This window comes from Oncorhynchus kisutch, linkage group LG28 (assembly GCF_002021735.2).
Source record: "Oncorhynchus kisutch isolate 150728-3 linkage group LG28, Okis_V2, whole genome shotgun sequence".
In the NCBI taxonomy this organism is placed as follows: Eukaryota; Metazoa; Chordata; class Actinopteri; order Salmoniformes; family Salmonidae; genus Oncorhynchus; species Oncorhynchus kisutch.
The window spans coordinates 4,510,932-4,533,499 of NC_034201.2; the positions used below are offsets into that span (position 1 = coordinate 4,510,932).

At 43.1% G+C, this 22,568-nt stretch overlaps 1 protein-coding gene across 2 annotated transcripts in view; it reads right to left on the bottom strand.

Annotated features, from left to right (window-relative positions):
- spns2 (SPNS lysolipid transporter 2, sphingosine-1-phosphate) overlaps positions 1-22,568 on the bottom strand; it is a 145,564-nt gene that overhangs the window by 19,686 nt on the left and 103,310 nt on the right. Inside the window, exons 7-12 of one of the 2 annotated variants that reach the window (XM_020465126.2) lie at positions 22,306-22,458; positions 21,976-22,165; positions 19,060-19,125; positions 17,763-17,861; positions 10,370-10,533; positions 2,104-2,140 (exon numbers count right to left, since the gene is read on the bottom strand). In XM_020465126.2, the coding sequence (XP_020320715.1) occupies positions 2,104-2,140; positions 10,370-10,533; positions 17,763-17,861; positions 19,060-19,125; positions 21,976-22,165; positions 22,306-22,458 (709 nt within the window). Of the gene's footprint in view, positions 1-2,093; positions 2,141-10,369; positions 10,534-17,762; positions 17,862-19,059; positions 19,126-21,975; positions 22,166-22,305; positions 22,459-22,568 lie in introns of both variants that reach the window. The other variant, XM_020465127.2, reaches the window with a different exon arrangement.

Consider the following 22,568-nt stretch of genomic DNA (forward strand, 5'->3'; position numbering starts at 1 on the left):
GAATTTGGCGCCCTGCAATTTCATTGGCTGTTGGCAAGGGGTTCCACAGCGGAACGGGGTTCCCAGACAGGATAACAAAAGCTGCTTCAATGGCAATGCGTCTGGTGGCTTTCTTATACTGGCCAATGCATTAGCCAAATAGTCTATCCATAAAAGGTTTCTAATAGTCTACTTGTGAGGCATTTGCCATAATGCTTTAAATTATTCACATAGGCCTACCTGCAGTGCATACAAACATATATACATATTTGTCAGTCCTACTGTATAGCGCCATGTCAACAGTAGGCCTAAGCTATACAGTATTTGTGCGTCTGTCATCATTATTCCTGATTCATTCAGGATTATCTGTAATCATGGTAGCATCCACATTAATGTAGAAGTGTTTACAAACATATTATATTCTTACTTCCAATAAAAGTGACTCCAAAATGACACAATACATTATTTACCATTCATTTCTGTTAGGCACAAAATAATCTGAAACACAACCAAAACAAACAGAAAATGCATCCAACAAATTTGTAGAGTCACAAGCTTGATGTAGTCATTGCGTGATATAAATATGGGACCAAATACTTAACATTTTAGTCCTTTAATACACATATTAGTGAATTTGGGGCGGCAGGGTAGCCTAGTGGTAAAGCATTGGACTAGTAACCGGAAGGTTGCAAGTTCAAACCCCCGAGCTGACAAGGTACAAATCTGTCATTCTGCCCCTGAACAGGCAGTTAACCCACTGTTCCTAGGCTGTTATTGAAAATAAGAATTTGTTCTTTAACTGACTTGCCTAGTTAAATAAAGGTAAAAAAAAAAATACTATTGGTGCCCTATGTACTATGTACTATGTACAAAAAGTGCTGTACTTTCTAAACGGTTCCCCCGATATGGATGAGAATTCACTAAAGCTTCTTGTGACTCCCAAACCCGCATGCGGGAGCGTAATCATCGCCTGAAACTAATTAGCATAACGCAACAGACATAAATATCCCTAGAAAATATTCCTATTCATGAAAATCACAAATGAAATATAATGAGACACACATTAGCCTTTTGTTAATTACCCTGTCATCTCAGATTTTTTAAATATTCTTTACAGCCAAAGTTAGACAAGCATTTGTGTAAGTTTATCGATAGCCTAGCATAGCATTATGCCTTGCTAGCAGCAGGCAACCTTGTCACAAATCAGAAAAGCTATCAAATTAATTTGTTTACCTTTGATGAACTTTGGATGTTTTCACTCATATTTTTCCCAAAAGATAATTTTTTTGTAGGCAAAATAGCTCCGTTTGTTCTTCACGTTTGGCTGAGAAATCGCCCGGAAATTGCAGTCACGAAAACGGCTAAAAAGATTCCAAATTAGCTCCATAATATCGACAGAAACATGGCAAACGTTATTTATAATCAATCCTCAAGGCGTTTTTCTAATATCTATTCGATAATATATCCGTTGGGACAATTAGTTTTTCAGTAGGACCGATTGGAGTAATGGCTACCTCTGTATTTTACGCGAGAATCTCTCTCGGAGCCAAGCAATGTGGCCGCCTACGGCTATTCTTCAACAGAAATGCGTAAAACTACGTCACAATGCTGTAGACACCTTTGGGAATACGTATAAAGCGTAAGCTCGTTGATAGCACACTCACAGCTCAATAGGGACTCATTGGAATGCAGCGCTTTCAAAACCTGGGGCACTTCCGGATTGGATTTTTCTCAGGCTTTCGCCTGCAACATCAGTTCTGTTATACTCACAGACAATATCTTTGCAGTTTTGCTAACGTTAGAGTGTTTTCTATCCAAAGTCAATTATATGCATATTCTAGCTTCTTGTCCTGACAAAATATCCCGTTTAAAACGGGAACGTTTTTTTTCTCCAAAAATGAAAATACTGCCCCTAGAGTGGCAACAGGTTATTAAAGCTGACAGTCTGCACTTTAACCTCATAGTCATTGTTTGATTTAAAATCCAAATGTTTGGAGTATAGAGCCAATGTAAGAACAAATGTTTCACTGTCACAATAATTACAGATGATAAACTTAATTGACATCTAACCTCTTAAGTGTTAGATACACAAACTCAGAGTGATATAAAAGTACCTTGTCATACCTTTACTGAGGAGGGTGGTCGCGTCATTGCTGCCAATCTGAGAACAGAACAGAGAAGACAGTCAGGAACAATCCACAGACTCCACACATACAGCTCAGTTAAACATCCAGAGGTAGTCCAAAAAACATGTCAGTGTGTGTGTGTATATGAGGATAAAATGCAGGACTAATAGAACTACCCTTGCCACACTATGCTTCGCTCTCTTTTGCTGGCCCTTTTTAAAAAGAATGTTTCTGTCTCTCACGCCTTCTTCTCACACTTTCTTTCCTCACATGCCTCCCTGATGCCTTTTTTAGTCTGCACCTTTTCTCCTCTCTTCAAAGCACACTTCATGACAATCTGGTCTCGTCCCAGAAGTGAGTTAAGCCGGGCCCGTACTGTACTCACGAGGAGTCACTGATGTGCCTAGCTACGCCAGGGCCAACCATGGCAGAGGACATAGATGAGCTCTCACGCCACGTGTGTGTATTTGTGCACCTGCGTGTGTGTGTCTGCGTGTGTGTGTGAGTATGTAAGTCTAAGTTAGTGAATAATGTGTGTATGTGAATGTGTGGGGGCATCTGTGTGCCTTAGCTGAGCTATTAATGGTCTCCACTCAGCCCAAAAAAGCTAACAACCTAGAAATATTAAGTCTAGGAATAGACAGAGTCTTGCTCCAGTGAGTACACTCCTTCTGCTTCTTGGCTTTTAAAAATATCCCAGAATATTTAAGGACAGACTCGTACAAGAAAAAGGGCTGCAATTGTCAAGTCAGGAGAAAATGTGTAAATCATGGGGCATTTGAGCGTGAATGGACTGTACACCCCTCACATTTTTGTAAATATTTGAGTATATCTTTTCAACCAGGTGAGGAGTACAAAGACACGTGTGTCTTGCCTACAGTCAAGCATGGTGGTGGGATTGTCATGGTCTGGGGCTGCATGAGTGCTGCCAGCACTGGGGAGCTACAGTTCATTGAGGGGACCATGAATGCCAACATGTACTGTGACATACTGAGCATGATCCCCTCCCTTCAGAGACTGGGCCGCAGGGCAGTATTCCAACATGATAACGACCCCAAACACACCTCCAAGACGACCACTGCCTTGCTAAAGAAGTTGAGGGTAAAGGTGATGGACTGGCCAAGCATTTCTCCAGACCTAGACCCTATTGAGCATCTGTGGGGCATCCTCAAACGGAAGATGGAGGAGTGCAAGGTCTCTAACATCCACCAGCTCTGTGATGTTGTCATGGAGGAGTGGAAGAGGACTCCAGTGGCAACCTGTGAAGCTCTGGTGAACTCCATGCTGTAGCACATACATTTTTTTAAATATATCATGGTGTACAAGGAACCTGTCTGATTCGCGCCATTGTGGAGGCTGTGGGGATGGCACAGTCCATCACTCTAAGACATGTGCCACTGAAATTGTATATGGTTGTATTACATAAGAACAATGGTGCAACACTAATAAAATAAATATTATTTTAATTAATATTATTTTATAATAAATGCGCTTTCTCCTGCGTTGGATGGTGGCCGCTGTCCGCGGTTCTGAAATAAATCAGTGAGTGCACTGTTGAATTGGCGCCTTTTCCTAGACCATGTTGCTATGTGCCAAAAAGCAAAGTTAACCTCAGCGAGATCGGTGTCCCCCACAGGATGGTTGAGCTAATGTAGGCTAATGTGATTAGCATGAGATTGTAAGTAACAAGAACATTTCCCAGGACATAGACATATCTGATATGGGCAGAAAGCTTAAATTCTTCTTAATCTAACTACACTGTCAAATTTACAGTAGCCATTACAGTGAAAGAATACCATGTTATTGTTTGAGAAGAGTGCACAGTTATGAACTTCAAAATGTATCAATAAACCAATTAGGCACATTTGGGCAGTCTTGATAGACATTTTGAACATAAATGCAATGGTTCATTAAATCAGTCTAAAACTTTACACCTACACTGCTGCCATCTAGTGGCCAAAATCTAAATTGCGCCTAACCTGGAATAGTACATTATGGCCTTTCTCTTGCATTTCAAAGAAAATATATATATTATTTTTTTCTTTGTATTATCTTTTACCAGATCTAATGTGTAATATTCTCCTATATTCAATTCACATTTCCACAAACTTCAAAGTGTTTCCTTTCAAATGGTATCAATAATATGCATATCCTTGATTTAGGTCATGAGCTACAGGCAGTTAGATTGGGTACGTCATTTTAGAAAAAAAAGGGTGCGATCCTTAAGAGGTGTTAACCAGCAGAGTTAGGAGACGAGAAAACAGCCCTTGCCATATTGTATAAGAAAAGTGAGGAGATATTAAATTGGGCTTTCCTTAGGTCTATAATCAATAAATAGCTGTTAAGGTGTCAAATGTGCCTGGTTTTATAAATCATCCATATATGTTTACAGAAATAAGACAGATCCTGCTTCTATTGAAAAATAATATTTATAATAATACTAATAATGGCTCAATTCTCTTGATCTCCTTCTTATTGTTATTATTATGATCATCATTATAATAATAAGTAATGTCATTATCATTAGTAGGCTTAGTATAGAAGCCTTGTATAACCACTACTGAGCTGTAGGCCTCAGTAGGCATCCTGTTTAGTCTTAATACCGTAATTTACTTAGGCCTATACTATATTCCTATATATTTTATAGCCTGCTATATATCAATCAATCATTTATTTGTTAATGTCATCACACAGCATACAAGTCATTCATGATTTGAAATGCAATCAAGTATTTTAGTTTTAAAATAAAATGAAGCGAGCCTTGAATAATCAGCTTAAACAATAAATAAACCGTTCCATTTAGGAACTAGCATTCACAAACGAATGTGACTATTTTTAGTCTTTGCTGTAATAAAGGTTTAAGAAAAAAGTACATTGTAATCTATACAGCACCTGTTTAGTGCACGTAATATGCACGCAGCGCTTGCTTCTTACCTTATTTTTCTTGATCTCCAGATTTTTCCACAACTATTCCAATTTATTCCACACACCTTTACCTCATGAGCAACCATTCCCCTCGTTTCAAGTTTATTTGTCACGTCCCCTGCATCCATTTTGCTGTTACGGTGTTCAGAGTTTGTTATAACCAATTTATTGATGGGATTATGATATCCTATAGGTCAGGCCCTATTGGTCATGCGCATGGAATGCATACATGTGTCACGTAATGAGAACAAGGGTTGAGGGAATAGGGAATGTTTTTCCTTAACAAATGAGGGATTTCAGTAACAGAACTTTTCAGTCAGAAATGGCTGTAATTATGTTTTAGCTCCCGCAACACGGACAGCGCGATTAACACTGATGTTCTGTGGTGGTCGCTACAGCAGGGAGGAGAGAGAGACAACGGGTGCTAGTCAGTCACTCGCTGTCTTTTTTTAAAACACAGCACAGCAAGTCTTAGCCCGGCCCGGCACAATCAAATCAATTGCTGGTTGGACTCCCTCTAGTCATTTGTGTGTCTAAATTATTTAATCAAACAGTGTGCTTAAATCATCAGACAAGCTCAGTGAATATAGTTGATTTGATTAAAAGACCTAGGATGTGTCTATATATGGAAAAATACACGTTTTGACAGGACAGACCAAGATACATTTTGTCTGGGGACAGCCCTAGGAATAACCGAAGTCGTTGTTGTTTTTGAGGATCCTGTTGTTGTTATCTGTGTAGTGCTATTTGAAGAGTGTTCCATAAGCTGCTGCTGAAGTTTAGCAGTCTGCCCCTCTGCACTGGTAAATCAATAGCCCTACTCTATAAAGCACGCTATACATATACTGTGTACGGTTCATGAATGAACTCTATTTATAATCTATTTACAATAAAATATTATATAGAGAGAGGCTTCTGCAGAACAGGGAGGCTAGTTGTAACCTGTAACACGACAAAAGTTCTGAAGCACGGTGGTACATGGTGATGGTGGTGGGACAGTATATTCACTGTAGGTAGAGCTGCATATCATCCAAGTATGTCCCTGGACACAAGTAGTCCTTCTGTAATGGTGGCCTACAGTACACAGCAGGGTTGGGGTCAATTCATAGACAATCATTGAGGAGAGAATTGGAAATGTAATTTCAGTTTACCTCCTGAATTGACGGAATTGAAATGGAATTGACCCCAGCCCTGGATGGACGTGGTCTAATTTAACTGGTACCATATTGAACCATGTTCCTAGAAAAGTAAATTTCCTCCATGCCCAAACCGGATGAGCGCATGCGTCCGCCATCGTGCGCAAATTGATTTTGTCCACCTACACCAAACGCGATTACGACACGCAGGTTGAAATTTCAAAACAAACTCCGAACCAATTATATTAATTTGGGGACAGGTCGAAAAGCATTAAACATTTATGGCAATTTAACTAGCTTGCCTGCAGTTGCTAGCTAATTTGTCCTATTTAGCTAGCTTGCTGTTGCTAGCTAATTTGTCCTGGGATATAAACGTTGAGTTGTTATTTTACCTGAAATGCACAAGGTCCTCTACTCCGACAATTAATCCACACATAAAATGGTCAACCAAATCGTTTCTAGTCATCTCTCCTCCTTCAAGGCTTTTTCTTCTTTGGACTTAAATGGCAATTGGCATCTAACTTTCATCATAAGGTGTATAACCACAACTGACCGACCTCGGTTAAACTTTCAATCACCCACGTGAGTATAACCAATGAGGAGATGGCATGTGGGTATATGCTTCTATAAACCAATGAGGAGATTGGGAGAGGCAGGACTTGCATCACGTTCAGCGTCACAAATAGAACTGACTTCTATTTTAGCGCTTGGCAATGCAGACGCTCATTGGTGCGCTCAAACAGTGTGGGTGCAATGATTGAATAACGTGTATGTGCAAATGGATTTTTCAACGCTCGCGCACGTAACGCGAGTGGTCACTGCTTGCACGCGCCAACGAGCGTCTGCGTTGTCAAGCGCTAAAATAGAAGTCCGTTCTATTTTAGAGCAGCACCCGAAAAGTGTGGATGACTGTTTGTCTTGACCTTTTATGGGTATGAGATGCCACAGTGCTATGCCTTCAAGGTGTGTGTGCTTGGTGTGTTTTTGTTTGAAAAGAGAGTTGGAGAATTTGAATGCTTGGGTGTTAAATACATGAGGGGTGGTAGCTCATGAAAGGCAAAGTAAGCAAAGTGTAATAATGTGATGGCTTGTGGAACAGCTTGGGTCAGCTCTGCTTCGGATGGACAGAGCACTTTTCTCTTTTAGCTGACAGGGTGGAGTGGAGGGCACTATAGCAACAGTGTTTCTATTGGCCAGGGGACTCTCAGGGGGAGACCTGAGGCGTAGCAGTTAAGAGTGTTGTGCCAGTAACCGAAAGGTTACTGGTTCAAATCCCAGAGCCAGCAAAGTGGAAAAATCTGCTGTTCTGACCCTAATAACTGCTCCCTGGATGCCGATGATGTTAATTAAGACAGCCCCCCACATCTCTCTGAATCAGAGGGGTTGGATTAAATATGGAAGACACATTTCAGTTGAATACATTCAGTTGTGCAATTCCCTTTCTCTGGCTCTGCATCTTGTTTGACAGGCCTGGCATGGCCTACAGGTTTAAGGAAAATAGTTGCAGCATCCTCTCCCTCTCAGCAAATTACTGCATATATGAATGGACAAAGCCATTGATCACGTGACACCATTCATTCCTATGTGAAGACTCAATAGGGAATTGAAACCAAATGAAGTCGGATGGAGACATAACATGCAAAGTTTGAGCTACTCCAGGAAGTGAAATTGCAGGCTGGCTCAGTGCTGCCCCTTCTCACTGAGTAACTCAAGTTGAAGGCTGACCGGGTTACTGCAGGCTGCCATTATCAACTAAATTATCCTTATGTGGGAGTTATTTATAATAAGGGTGATATGGAGAAAATTGGACCTATCTGAAACGGTCCGATTTCCCTTCAGGAAAATATATTTGATCTAAACCCTCCCTGAACGCTTGAAAAAGAGACCCTCCTTATCCCCAAAATAATAATCAAAACAAAGTGAATAGCAGAGAACATGTCTACCGTTTACACACATTTTTGGACAGAACAGAGCCTTAGATATGCAGTTTTAGAAACTGTTCTTCGTCCTGTAAGCATTACATGGCAACGCAGGAATTTTGATAGCACACAGGGCTGCAGGCCAGAAGGTTGTGGGTTGTCCTTGGACCACCATGGACAAGAGTAGGGATGGAAATATCTCCTTTATAGTAAAAGCATTGAATGAATCTCTCATTGTATTTGCAGGTTAGAATTTTAAAAAAATAATTAAAATAAAAATGTCATGCAGTTCTACATCTTTTTCCATTTTTCTTTTGTCTTACATCATTGGCAAGAAACATTGTTTTTAATAAAATTAATTATAGTAGTAGCAAGCTATCAAAGTTGGCCTCAGGTCCTCCTTCTCATCTTTGCGCTCTCCTTCTCAAACTGAACATGACATAGCCTATAGGCTAGTCCGCGTGCAAGAAAGTACAAAAACGACAAAATTGGAAGAAGCCTTTGACTCTCCTCCTGAACTGCCACTGTAGGCCTACACAGCACAGCCATTGGTTAGGCAGCACACACAACCGTTTTGATCAGCAAGAGCAGAGCAGGCAAGGGCTCAGGATTGGAATACCCATTGCAGTGTGTAATACAGCCTAGTTGTATTTACACCATCCCAGCAGCTATACTAGAAATATAACTGTACTCTGTGGTTCTCCAAGCATGCACTACTATAGCCTATAGGCTTTGGATCATTTGGGGGTGGCAAGGTAGCCTAGTGGTTAGAGTGTTGGACTAGTAACCGGAAGGTTGCAAGTTCAAATCCCCGAGCTGACAAGGTACAAATCTGTCATTCTGCCCCTGAACAGGCAGTTAACCCACTGTTCCTAGGCCGCCATTGAAAATAAGAATTTGTTCTTAACTGACTTACCTAGTTAAATAAAATAAATAAAAAATAGTCTATAGGCGCACCTGATATTGCGCACCCTGCAGTGAATCAGTGATTCAGCGGGCACACATAGCCTAAACAACAAATTCTAAAACACTGATAGATGTTGAAATTTCCTCAATTGAATGACCCTCCCTTAGACTAGATTGAATAAATACTATCCTTTGACTGAAGTTGAAAAGAAAGACCCTCCCCTATTTTCCTCCAGGTAACCATTCTGTAAATTTCAATCCAACTTCTTCTGTGGTAACTTTTAACACTTTTTTAAGTGTTAATAAATCTAAATATATGTTATATTTGAGATTCTTCAAAGTAGCTACCCTTTGCCTTGATGACAGCTTTGCACACTCTTGGCATTTTCTCAACCAGCTTCACCTGGAATGCTTTTCCAGCAGTCTTGAAGGAGTTCCCACATATGCTGAGCACTTGTTGGCTGCTTTTCCTTCACTCTGTAGTCCAACTCATCCCAAGCCATCTTAACTGGGTCGAGGTCATGTGATTGTGGACACCAGATCAAATAGATTTGATGTCTTCACTATTATACTACAATGTAGAAAACAGTCAAAATAAAGAAAAACCACACTTTTGACTGGTACTGTACATCTGGTGTATTAGAAGCAGTTCTTGGTACCATTATTGACTTTAAATGTATTTATTTTTTTAGATGAAGATTAACCACGAAGATGGTAATTTTTCCATTCACTATAATGGGGGATCGTTTTCTGCTAACAATGCCTGCAGTACCGCAGTTGACCTTGAACGTCCATTGCTTCAATGAGAGAGTCTAGTTGTTGTCTGCTGCTCCAAGATGACTCTAGCCCTTTTTGTCAAGGATAAAAGCCTGGAACAATCTCTCTCCACTGACCCTGATCGCTTCGTCTCTGTTTACCTCCCCGGGCGATTCAAGCGTTACGGACTTTACATTTCCACGTGGAATCACGACTTGATTGTCTTACCGAATTGACAAAAAATATAAATGACATTTTTGATGTGTGTGTCTATTGTACCCCTTGTGGGGAGTGTATACCCCAAAAAGCAGACTTGACATGTTGGATAAATTAAGCAAATAAGAAGAATTATGGATGGTACATGAATGAACAAGTAAAACCTTGATGAAAGTTAGCTTTACAGAGAAAGTTTCAAGATGATCAGATGTAAGGTGCATGTTTTACAATGACCTTTCTAAAAAAACGTTATGGATTTACTAACTTGCAATGATCGTGATATGAGGTTGCTTTGCCTATTGTAGGAAGCACTGATTGTAAGTCACTCTGGATAAGAGTGTCTACGAAATGCTTAAAATGTCAATGTAATCTAGGTTATACAGAAGCAGGGCGAAAAGAGACTCACTGTTTCTCTGCTTTGTCCCTGTCGTCGAGGAAGAAGAGGGCGGTTGCCAAGAAGAACATGCCACCCAGGACGATGACGAAGGGACAGAGCATGAGGGCATAACCCAAACTGAGGAACTGCCATAGCACCGACCTAGTGTAGCTCTTCTGGAGGGCGTCCGATATCTGGACACACACACACACACACACACACACACACACACACACACACACACACACACACACACACACACACACACACACACACACAGAGAGAGAGAGAGAGAGAAAAACAACAGTAAAGGAATATGGATATGCTATAGACATTATGCACACTCGTGTCTTTCCAAGTCACCAATAGTGATCACTAATATTACTATTCGGGCCGGTTTCCCAGATCCAGAGAATACCTATTCCTGTACTACAAAGCATTCTCAATGGAGAATCTCCATTCAATATGACCTTTTAGTCAAGGGCTTATCTGTGTCCAGGAAACCGGCATATAACGTTTCTGCATCAATCCTAGTGCTTGTTAGCATTATAGTGCATTGCATAATTACAGTGTGTGTGACTCATTTAGCAAGAGATTCATTTGACTCTTATGTAAAGTTATCAAAGCAGAAAACAGCTAATCTCTGGACAGCACGCTCAGATCTTGCAACAGACGCCAAAGGCTACAAGGAGTAGTAGTAGTAGTAGTGAGTTACTACAAGGAGTAGTAGTGAGTTACATGAGCTCCTCTGACTGCTACAGGGCAAATCCATACATATCGTCCCCGATCCATTAGGCAAATCAATAATGCAAAGTAACACACTTAACCAATGAATATCTCAAACACAAAAAGGAGAACATGAAAGAAAAACACACACAGGAGAACAAAAAGGAAAACACACAACACACACACACACACACACACACACACACACACACACACACACACACACACACACACACACACACACACACACACACACACACACACACACACACACACACACACACACACACACACACACACATCAATGTCTCTAAAAGTGGATATTCCAAGCAGCGTATTCAGTAATTTCAAGGTTAGAGTTCTCCAGAGCTGAGTGTTGCCCTGGTCCGTCACGCAATGTGCTAAAGAAAACAACAGCTGGGAGATAGTCTTACTAAAGTGCTGACACACACACAAACTGTGAGTGCAGGTTGGCCAGTGTTCCTCAAAGTGCTATGGAAAATGGCAGAACACAGAACACTCACTCCTGCCCACAGCCCAGGTCCCCTGACCTGCCTTTCTTAATTTCCCCTGAGAGGAGAAATAGTTAGATTGAATTGAAAAAGGTAAAGACAGACAGGCATGAGGCTGGTATTCCCTGTGACGACTGACAGGGCTGCTCCTCTCTCTCTCATAACACCCACCTAAGAGTGTAGGTGGGTGTTATAAGAGTGTGCATGTGAGAGTGTATGACTGTATGCATGCACAAATGTATGTGTGGGCTAAAAATACATAGTGCATGTCAAATGATCCATTACAAGGCATTTCTTGCAAGATTGCAGGGAGATTACATCGCCACCCACTCTGCCTCTGGCCATTTGACACACACACACACACACACACACACACACACACACACACACACACACACACACACACACACACACACACACACACACACACACACACACACACACACACACACACACACACACTCGACACACTCGACACACTTACATGTGTCTTTACACTTGTTCATTATATTCCTCCCTGAAGCTATGGTTTGTATTTGTCAGCCACTCTGGCCTATGTGCTGGTACAAGGGGGACTATATACTGTGGATGAATGGCTTGTCACTCAATAAGAAGGACCAGTACTGCAGGATACAGTGGGAGCCCAGTTCATTTTAACACACAACCTCCATCAATATACAAAGGCAATGCACTGTGGCTGCTTCGGTTCACGATCCTCTGAGGGCACGTCTCTAATGCAGGTCTAATATTTGGGCCTTGGGCAGCACAAGTACTTGTAAAAACCTAATTCTGCACCAAGTGGGTGGCTCAAGGCTGCTTTATTCTGTAGTTGCTAAGCGATGAACGGCTGACATGTTTTCCTGTGATTTCAGATCTGCAGACTCTGTTCATCCTTGTGGTGGGGGGTGGCGGGTGTGGAGGCAGGAGGGTTGTGGGTTGGTAGAGTGCGTCATGATGAGCCCATCACACCGGCCTGCTAAATCTCCGGGCCAGTCAGAGATAGAGGAGTCGCTGCATGGTGACGCATTCAGGGCATTCTGGGCCTGGTCTCCTTGGTCTGGAGGTCGGCGACATTCCGGGAGGGATGAATCACAGCAACCTGGTCTCAGAGCATTTTGTATTATTCTTTACACGCTCTGTGTGAATTAGTATGATAGGTTACATTTTGCATGGTATGTATTACATTTTGGATGTCCATCATCCATTTTGTATGATATGTTACGAATTATAATTTGTATGATATGTTACGAATTTACAAAATGTACAACATGAATTTTCAAAACATATGACATGTTACAAATTCCAATTTGTGGTGGCTAACGTTAACGTCAGCTAGGCTAGGGGTTAGGGTTAAGGTTAGGAGTTAGGTTAAAATGAAGGCTAAACACCAGTCTCAATGTCAACAGTGAAGAGGCGAAGTGAAGTGTCTGTGTTCTTTTGCCCATCTTAATCTTTTATTTTCAATGGCCTGAGATATGGCTTTTTCTTTGCAACTCTGCCTAGAAGGCCAGCATCCTGGAGTCGCCTCTTCACTGTTGACACTGAACGAACTTTATTTAACTCTCTGCAAACTGGAAACAATTTATCCGGAGGCTGCATTCATTGTAGCTGGGGATTTTAACAAGGCTAATCTGAAAACAAGACTCCCTAAATTTTATCAGCATATCGATTGCACAACCAGGGGTGGAAAGACCTTGGATCATTGTTACTCTAACTTCCGTGACGCATATAAGGCCCTGCCCCGCCCCCCTTTTGGAAAAGCTGACCACGACTCCATTTTGTTGATCCCTGCCTACAGACAGAAACTAAAACAAGAGGCTCCCACGCGGAGGTCTGTCCAACGCTGGTCCGACCAAGCTGACTCCACACTCCAAGACTGCTTCCATCACGTGGACTGGGAGATGTTTCGTATTGCGTCAGATAACAACATTGACGAATACGCTGATTCGGTGTGCGAGTTCATTAGAACGTGCGTTGAAGATGTCGTTCCCATAGCAACGATTAAAACATTCCCTAACCAGAAACAGTGGATTGATGGCAGCATTCGTGTGAAACTGAAAGCGCGAACCACTGCTTTTAATCAGGGCAAGGTGTCTGGTAACATGACCGAATACAAACAGTGCAGCTATTCCCTCCGCAAGGCTATCAAACAAGCAAAGCGCCAGTACAGAGACAAAGTAGAATCTCAATTCAACGGCTCAGACACAAGAGGCATGTGGCAGGGTCTACAGTCAATCACGGACTACAGGAAGAAATCCAGCCCAGTCACGGACCAGGATGTCTTGCTCCCAGGCAGACTAAATAACTTTTTTGCCCGCTTTGAGGACAATACTGTGCCACTGACACGGCCTGCAACGAAAACATGCGGTCTCTCCTTCACTGCAGCCGAGGTGAGTAAGACATTTAAACGTGCTAACCCTCGCAAGGCTGCAGGCCCAGACGGCATCCCCAGCCGCGCCCTCAGAGCATGCGCAGACCAGCTGGCCGGTGTGTTTACGGACATATTCAATCAATCCCTATACCAGTCTGCTGTTCCCACATGCTTCAAGAGGGCCACCATTGTTCCTGTTCCCAAGAAAGCTAAGGTAACTGAGCTAAACGACTACCGCCCCGTAGCACTCACATCCGTCATCATGAAGTGCTTTGAGAGACTAGTCAAGGACCATATCACCTCCACCCTACCTGACACCCTAGACCCACTCCAATTTGCTTACCGCCCAAATAGGTCCACAGACGATGCAATCTCAACCACACTGCACACTGCCCTAACCCATCTGGACAAGAGGAATACCTATGTGAGAATGCTGTTCATCGACTACAGCTCGGCATTCAACACCATAGTACCCTCCAAGCTCGTCATCAAGCTCGAGACCCTGGGTCTCGACCCCGCCCTGTGCAACTGGGTACTGGACTTCCTGACGGGCCGCCCCCAGGTGGTGAGGGTAGGCAACAACATCTCCACCCCTCTGATCCTCAACACTGGGGCCCCACAAGAGTGCGTTCTGAGCCCTCTCCTGTTCTCCCTGTTTACCCACGACTGCGTGGCCACGCACGCCTCCAACTCAATCATCAAGTTTGCGGACGACACAACAGTGGTAGGCTTGATTACCAACAACGACGAGACGGCCTACAGGGAGGAGGTGAGGGCCCTCGGAGTGTGGTGTCAGGAAAATAACCTCACACTCAACGTCAACAAAACTAAGGAGATGATTGTGGACTTCAGGAAACAGCAGAGGGAACACCCCCCTATCCACATCGATGGAACAGTAGTGGAGAGGGTAGCAAGTTTTAAGTTCCTTGGCATACACATCACAGACAAACTGAATTGGTCCACTCACACAGACAGCATCGTGAAGAAGGCGCAGCAGCGCCTCTTCAACCTCAGGAGGCTGAAGAAATTCGGCTTGTCACCAAAAGCACTCACAAACTTCTACAGATGCACAATCGAGAGCATCCTGGCGGGGTGTATGAAGCCTGGTATGGCAACTGCACCGCCCTCAACCGTAAGGCTATCCAGAGGGTAGTGAGGTCTGCACAACGCATCACCGGGGGCAAACTACCTGCCCTCCAGGACACCTACACCACCCGATGCTACAGGAAGGCCATAAAGATCATCAAGGACATCAACCAACCACCCGAGCCACTGCCTGTTCACCCCGCTGTCATCCAGAAGGCGAGGTCAGTACAGGTGCATCAAAGCTGGGCCCGAGAGACTGAAAAACAGCTTCTATCTCAAGGCCATCAGACTGTTAAACAGCCACCACTAACATTGAGTGGCTGCTGCCAACACACTGTCAATGACACTGACTCAACTCCAGCCACTTTAATAATGGGAATTGATGGGAAATTATGTAAATATATCACTAGCCACTTTAAACAATGCTACCTTATATAATGTTACTTACCCTACATTATTCATCTCATATGCATATGTATATACTGTACTCTATATCATCGACTGCATCCTTATGTAATACATGTATCACTAGCCACTTTAACTATGCCACTTTGTTTACATACTCATCTCATATGTTATACTGTACTCGATATCATCTACTGTATCTTGCCTATGCTGCTTTGTACCATCACTCATTCATATATCCTTATGTACATATTCCTTATCCCCTTACACTGTGTATAAGACAGTAGTTTTTTTGGAATTGTTAGTTAGATTACTTGTTCGTTATTACTGCATTGTCGGAACTAGAAGCACAAGCATTTCGCTACACTCGCATTAACATCTGCTAACCATGTGTATGTGACAAATAAAATTTGATTTGATTTGATTTGATTTGGATTTGGTGTTTTGCGGCTACTATTTAATGAAGCTGCCAGTTGAGGACTTGTGAGGCGTCTGTTTCTCAAACCAGAAACTCTAATGTACTTGTCCTCTTGCTCAGTCGTGCACCAGGGCCCCCAATCCTCTTTCTATCCTGGTTAGAGCCAGATTGCGCTGTTCTGTGAAGGGAGTAGTACACAGCGTTGTACGAGATCTTCAGTTTCTTGGCAATTTCTCACATGGAATAGCCTTCATTTCTCAGAACGAGAATAGACTGACGAGATTCAGAAGAAAGTACTTTGTTTCTGGCCATTTTGAGCCTGGAACCCATAAGTGCTGATGCTCCAGATACTCAACTAGTCTAAAGAAGGCCAGTTTTATTGCTTCTTTAATCAGAACAACAGTGTTCAGCTGTGCTAACACTAGTTAGCCTTTTTAAAATGATAAACTTGGATTAGCTAACACAATGTGCTATTGGAACACATGAGTGATGGTTGCTAATAATGGGCCTCTGTACGCCTATGTAGATATTCCATAAAAAATCTGCAGTTTCCAGCTACAATAGTCATTTACAACATTAACAATGTCGACACTGTACTTCTGATAAATTTGATGTTATTTTAATGGACAAAAAAAAAAGTCCTTTCTTTCAAAAACAAGGACATTTCTAAGTGACCCCAAACTTTTGAACGGTAGTTGTATATACTTTTCTCCCCCTTCTTAAATAACTGCTGTATCTGCTGTTCCACAGCCCCGTCTGTCACTGTTCTGCCTGTCCCCAGTTAATCCCCAGGCCTGAGTTTGATTCTCTAATCAAGACCACTGTTGGCTCTTACTGAGGACAGTAAGAACAACAATGTGAAACCACCTCACTTCATGGCATAAGGTCAAATGAAGCTTTAGAAGCACATCTTTGGCTAATAGTATATTGTGTAAGTTATTCAGTATTGGAGGAGATAAGTAACTTATTCAACCCGAGATAGGCAACTCAGGGCAGTCCACCTCACCCTTTACCCCCTGCCGCACGTATTTAGGCATGTGGTCACACTGTGTATAACCTCCTAGCTCCAGCGCTCTCTCCCAGGTCGACCACAGTGCAGCATACCATGCCCAGTAGAGGGGCACTTCCATTGGGTTGGAAAGTTCTCCTCCGATGCTTTCTCTCCGGAATTACTCAAATGCCAGTTGGCAGCTTGGGGTGAAATGTGTTCCCCCCCTTCTGGAATGGACTTGGAACGGTATAGTAATGTCATGGACGCTTGGCATATCTCTTTCATCTTGGTGAAACGTTCAGAAAACACGCCCAGAACTAGTGTCATCATGGCCACTGATAGGATGGTATAGGAGCGGGGGCTGAAGCTATTGTCTATGCAAGGATGCAGTGTAAGGCCAGGCATTTAGGAGACCAGAGGGAACACTTAGAGAGCAGTGTGTGTCCTTGAGAATGTGAGTGCCAGTAAGAGCCATGTTCACTGGTTCTGACTACTAGTCATAATGGTGTCCCCATGGGAACTGGGTTTACTGGAAAGTGGGTTGGCAGAAATGAGCGAACGACTGGCGAAGTGAAGTCACACCTTTGTTCACTACTAGTCCTAATGGGAGGTTTGTTAAAAGCTGTTGTGGTACCAACCTCATTTAACCTTGCAATGGCAGAGTTAGACAAAGGCTACTAAAAAGCATCAAGTGATGAGTGAATAGTGTGAATGTGTTATGATACATATACAGTATGTAACAACCTATTCATCCACACTACAGGACTATGGATCCCAAGTAACTCTCACACACAGTACTCACATGTAAATGCACACACACGCAAACGCAAACATACGCAAACGCAAACGCACACACACACACACACACACACACACACACACACACAAAGAGAGCGAGAGTAGAGTAGTCTTACCAGGCCTATGAGGTATGGGCTTCCAGCATCCCCCAGGAGATGGGAAGTGAAGCCCTGGAAGGCAACCGCTGTGGCCCTCCGAGTCGGAATGACAACATACTGCAGAGAGATGATAAGATCAGATGAGACTCGACTTGACTGGCTTCTTGTGCAGACATTTATTTAGCTTCACCATCACGTATAAAAACAATATCGTCAAGGTCCGAATTCAATCACATAAGATATAACACATCATCACATAACAGAGAGAGATGGAGAGCGAGTTGAAACGAGGGCAGAAGTGGTGACTAGGGATGTAGAAGGAAGGATCTATCCATCACAGGAGGTTGATGGTACATTAATTGGGGAGAACGGGCTTGAAGTAAGGTATGGAGCGGTATATGTAGAATGGTATCAAATACATCAAACACGTGGTTTCCATGTGTATGATGCCATTCCATTTGCTCTGTTGCAGACGTTATTATGAGCCGTCCTCCCCTTAACAGCCTCCACTGCTATCCATACGTCCATCCATAGTAAAACAACAACAACTTCAGGAGACCTCAATTATGCAAGTTCAGTCCACCTCATTGCCAAAGACCTCCAGGCTTGTCATCTCCAGCTAGATTAGAACTGTGTGTGTGTGAGTCTAACACACGCACACACACAGTAAGTGCTGTATGGTAAGTGCTGTCCAGTAATTTCTGTATGGGCCTCTGCTCTGCAGCTGACTGTCCTGTCTCCTCTCCCCTACCCTCTGCAAGCTAACTCACCAGTGTGTCTATTCTAACTGGCAGATTCATGAGTTTGGCTGGTCCTTTCACTTCACAGGAAGTCCCATTTCATTTGGCTCACAGACGTAAACAAGTTCTAAGATACCCTCCTAGATCATTTCTTTGGGACTTGGGTTCAAGTACTATTTGATACCTTTTCAAATAAATGTTGTGTTAACTTTAGCCTGCCTGGAGTTCCAGATGGGTGGATTTGCAGTTCTGCGACTATTGTATTGGTTCCATTGCACCAGGCAAGCTCAATGAAATAGTATTTGGCCTGTCTGAAAAAGAGCTCTCCCATGCATTTAGTCTTTCCATGACTGGTGCATGCATCATGCATGGTCAAGGGCATAATTATGATGACTGAGCCCCATCCGATATATACAAAGCTCCCTGTCCCTGTTACAGTCATGCATTTCATAACTCAAAATAAGAAACTCAAATTGCACCAGAAGAGATAACCACCCTTTATTACAGTAGTGCAGTATTAGACGTTTCCAGTGGTAGGCAACAGAGGATAAGTATAGTTTTTTCTCAGTACATACCATTAAAATGTCTGCCGTGATGGCCCAGTTCAGAAAGAGCAGCGTTTCCCCTATGAAGATACAGACCTGAAAAAGAGAGAGAAAGAAAGAAAGAGGGATATTAAATACCAACCATAAGGACTGTCTGATCTGAGTTTCACCCTGCACGGACTAGGCCACAGCCAATGAGAGTGAAAGAAGGGAAAGTCAAAAGGTGTTTCTTGTTTTGCAGATATCGGAAAACACAGGGAATTAAAATGCTTCAGTTGCTGTGGTCTGTCTGGAAACATGCTATTACATTACGCTGTGCTCACATTATACAGGGATGGACTGCTTCATTCTGTGCCAATTGAACTGGGGTTAAGTATAAAATTGCACCCTATTTACTATATAGGGAATAGTGTGCCATTTGGGATGCTAGCCTAGGTGAGCAGGGAACCAGCGCAGAAAGTGATTGCGCCACCTATTCACTTTATAGTGCACTACTTTTGGCCAGAGCTTCATGGGCCCTGGTCAAAAGTAGTGCCGTATATAGGGAGTACACTTTTACAAAAAAGGGTTCCCCGCCTGTCCCCATAGGAGAACCCTTTTCGGTTCCATGTAGAACCCTCTGTGGAAAGGGTTCTATCTGGAACCAAAAAGGGTTCTCCTATGGGGACAGCCGAAGAACCCTTTAGGTTCTAGATAGCACTTGTTTTTTTCTAGGAATATAGGGTTCTATTTGGGACGCACCTAGTCTCTGTAAATGTCTGTCAGCGAGGCTAGTGTATATTCCTCTAGTGGACAAAATGTTCTCACTCTTCTGGTCTCACAACAACAGATCAACTCAACAAACATCGAGTCCATATCCCTGGCTCTCACTTTGTAACGATAACTTAAAATACAGATATTGAATAACATAGAGAGACTTGACATTCAGGAGAATGTGTACATAGTCTCCTGACATCTCTAATCAAAGCAAGCCCTGAGCAGCTGGCAAGGCTGTGTGGCGACACAAACACTTTCTAGTAATAGATCCAGAGAGATTTGGTTGCGATAGAATCCAATGTATCGTGGTTGGCAATGGAGGACTGGAGGATCTATGTCCAACTGACACACACACACACACACACACACACACACACACACACACACACACACACACACACACACACACACACACACACACACACACACACACACACACACACACACACACACACACACACACACACACACACACAGGGTTTAGATTGACACTGTGGGTCTGGAAGTAGTGCAGACTGTTAAACTGCCATTCAGACACCGTGACTGACACACAGCCTTCTGGGAAACAGAAACAGAACCTCAAACGAACTCTCCTCAGATCAGCCGGCCAGCCTGCCTGTGAGGCAACAGCTGTCTGGGTTTAGACTCCAAATCACACCCCAAACAGACAGAGAGACAGACATGGCTGCTGTGCCCTGCCTCACACCACTGGGGTGTCACCATCCTCAACACCACATCTGTCAGTGCTTAGCAATGTAACTTGAGTTGTCACAGTAACAACCAGCATAAAACAAGAGGATATTTAATATGTACAGTTGTCTGGACATATCAGCCATGAATACTGCCTGAACTCCAAGCCTATATCATACCTCTCTACTGCTGTTTGTCTGGTTTGCCCTGCTGCCAAGGTGTCCTCATATCTACCTGAAATATGCTACCTCTCTATGGAGGCCTGACACATACAAATGTAGGGCAGACCTGCTCCTTACCTGTAAAAGTGAACTCCTGTTGGGATTGTTGACTTCATATGAACCCACACAGAGCCCAGTAAATGGGCAAGAGGCACCTAAGCCAGGCAAAGAGACACACTGGTCTGTAAATAATGAATAGTCTAGCTTACACTGTCCTCAGAAAGAAGCCATCTCTTAGCCTAGTCCCAGATCTGTTTGTGCGGTCTTGCCAACTCATATGCGTATCACTGGTCATAGGAGTCGGCAAGACAGTACACAAAGATCTGGGACCAGGCTAGCCATCTTTGTCAAGGCCAGGGGTTTACACTGTGTCTATCAGGTCAAAAGGAAACGGACCCACAGGCCAGGGGCCCGCGGTGCTACGGTGGGAATGCACAGGGTGTTTGCTTGTTTAATTGCCATGTAAAACAGGAAAGAATGCAGCTCTTAACAATCGCTGCCCCGGACAGGAACAATATGCACTGTGGCATTTTTTCTGTGACTCACAGAGAACACATTTTACGCTCTTATCAGAGACAAAAGAGTAGGAACTGACTTTCAACAACCTGAGCGACAATAATGACGAAGATGGAAAATATCCTAATTCCCATAAACAGGTTGGTTTGCACAGTCTTCCAGCCAGAGAATGTGACCCTGTTTACCATTGGAATGTGGCTGGCCCTGTATTCACAAAGAGTCTCAGAGCGGGAGCGCTGATCTAGGCTCAGAGGGGTATACTACAAAGCGGGATCAATAAGTTAGCCAGCTAACTTTGATAAACAACCAGAAATAACTATTGATTTTCTGGTTTATTATGAAAGCTAAACTTAGATATATGTGTTTTTTGGTTGGCGAATCAATTAGACCATTTCAATCTTATCTTTCTACAAAATAAGAAGTTATTTCAGAATATTTAGGCAAGTTAGCTGGTTGATCCTGCTTTGTCATCAAGCCCTCAGGTCTCCTCTGTCCATATAACCGTATTCATTATCATCTAAAAAGGTGAAACTGATCCAATCGAATGTATTAATAAAGGTATTTTTTACATCAGTAGATGTCACAAAGTGCTTATACAGAAAACCAGCCCAAAAGCCCAAACAAAGTAGAGGCACAGTGGCTAGAAGAAAACTCCCTGGATCAGAACTCCTACTCTGAAACGCTTTATGAATTCAGGCCCAGGCAGTAATGGTATGATACATGTTTGTGAGTAAAGACAGATTTGTAACTAGACCACTCTCACATAAGCTCCTATGATGCTCTTCTTGGCCACGACGAAGATGAGGCAGACAAAGATGGCTGAGCCCAGCATGCTGACGGCACACACCAGGGGGTCTGCCCGCTCAGTTTTCTGACGACATAGGCGGGTGGTGGCCGCCCCGATCACCACCCCCAGCAGCCCCGTAACACACGTGATCGCACCAAAGATCAGACTGCACAGAGACCAGGGGGAGAGGTGAGAGAGAAGCAAATACATTTCAGATCACTAGACTGAATTGTTATTGGACAGCAAGAGGTTATAAATGAATCAGATCAGGTTAATAAAACGGAGAACTCAAGAGTAAACTCTGACCTGTCCTTGCTGCTGCAGATGTCTTTAGTGCAGGCCTCTGCTGTCTTCTGTACCACCTGAGCCCTGAACAGGTAGAGAGGGATCCACATGCCAAATGCCCCCGTGGCAAACGACACCGCAGCAGACGCCAGGGAGGAGAACACATAGCTACGGCTAGAAGGGAGGAACACACACAACACCATTTAGATAGTTATTTATTTACCTGCAGTATGCAATCTCAGATGCTGAAGGACAAAAGGAAAGGATCTAGCAGTATTATCTCT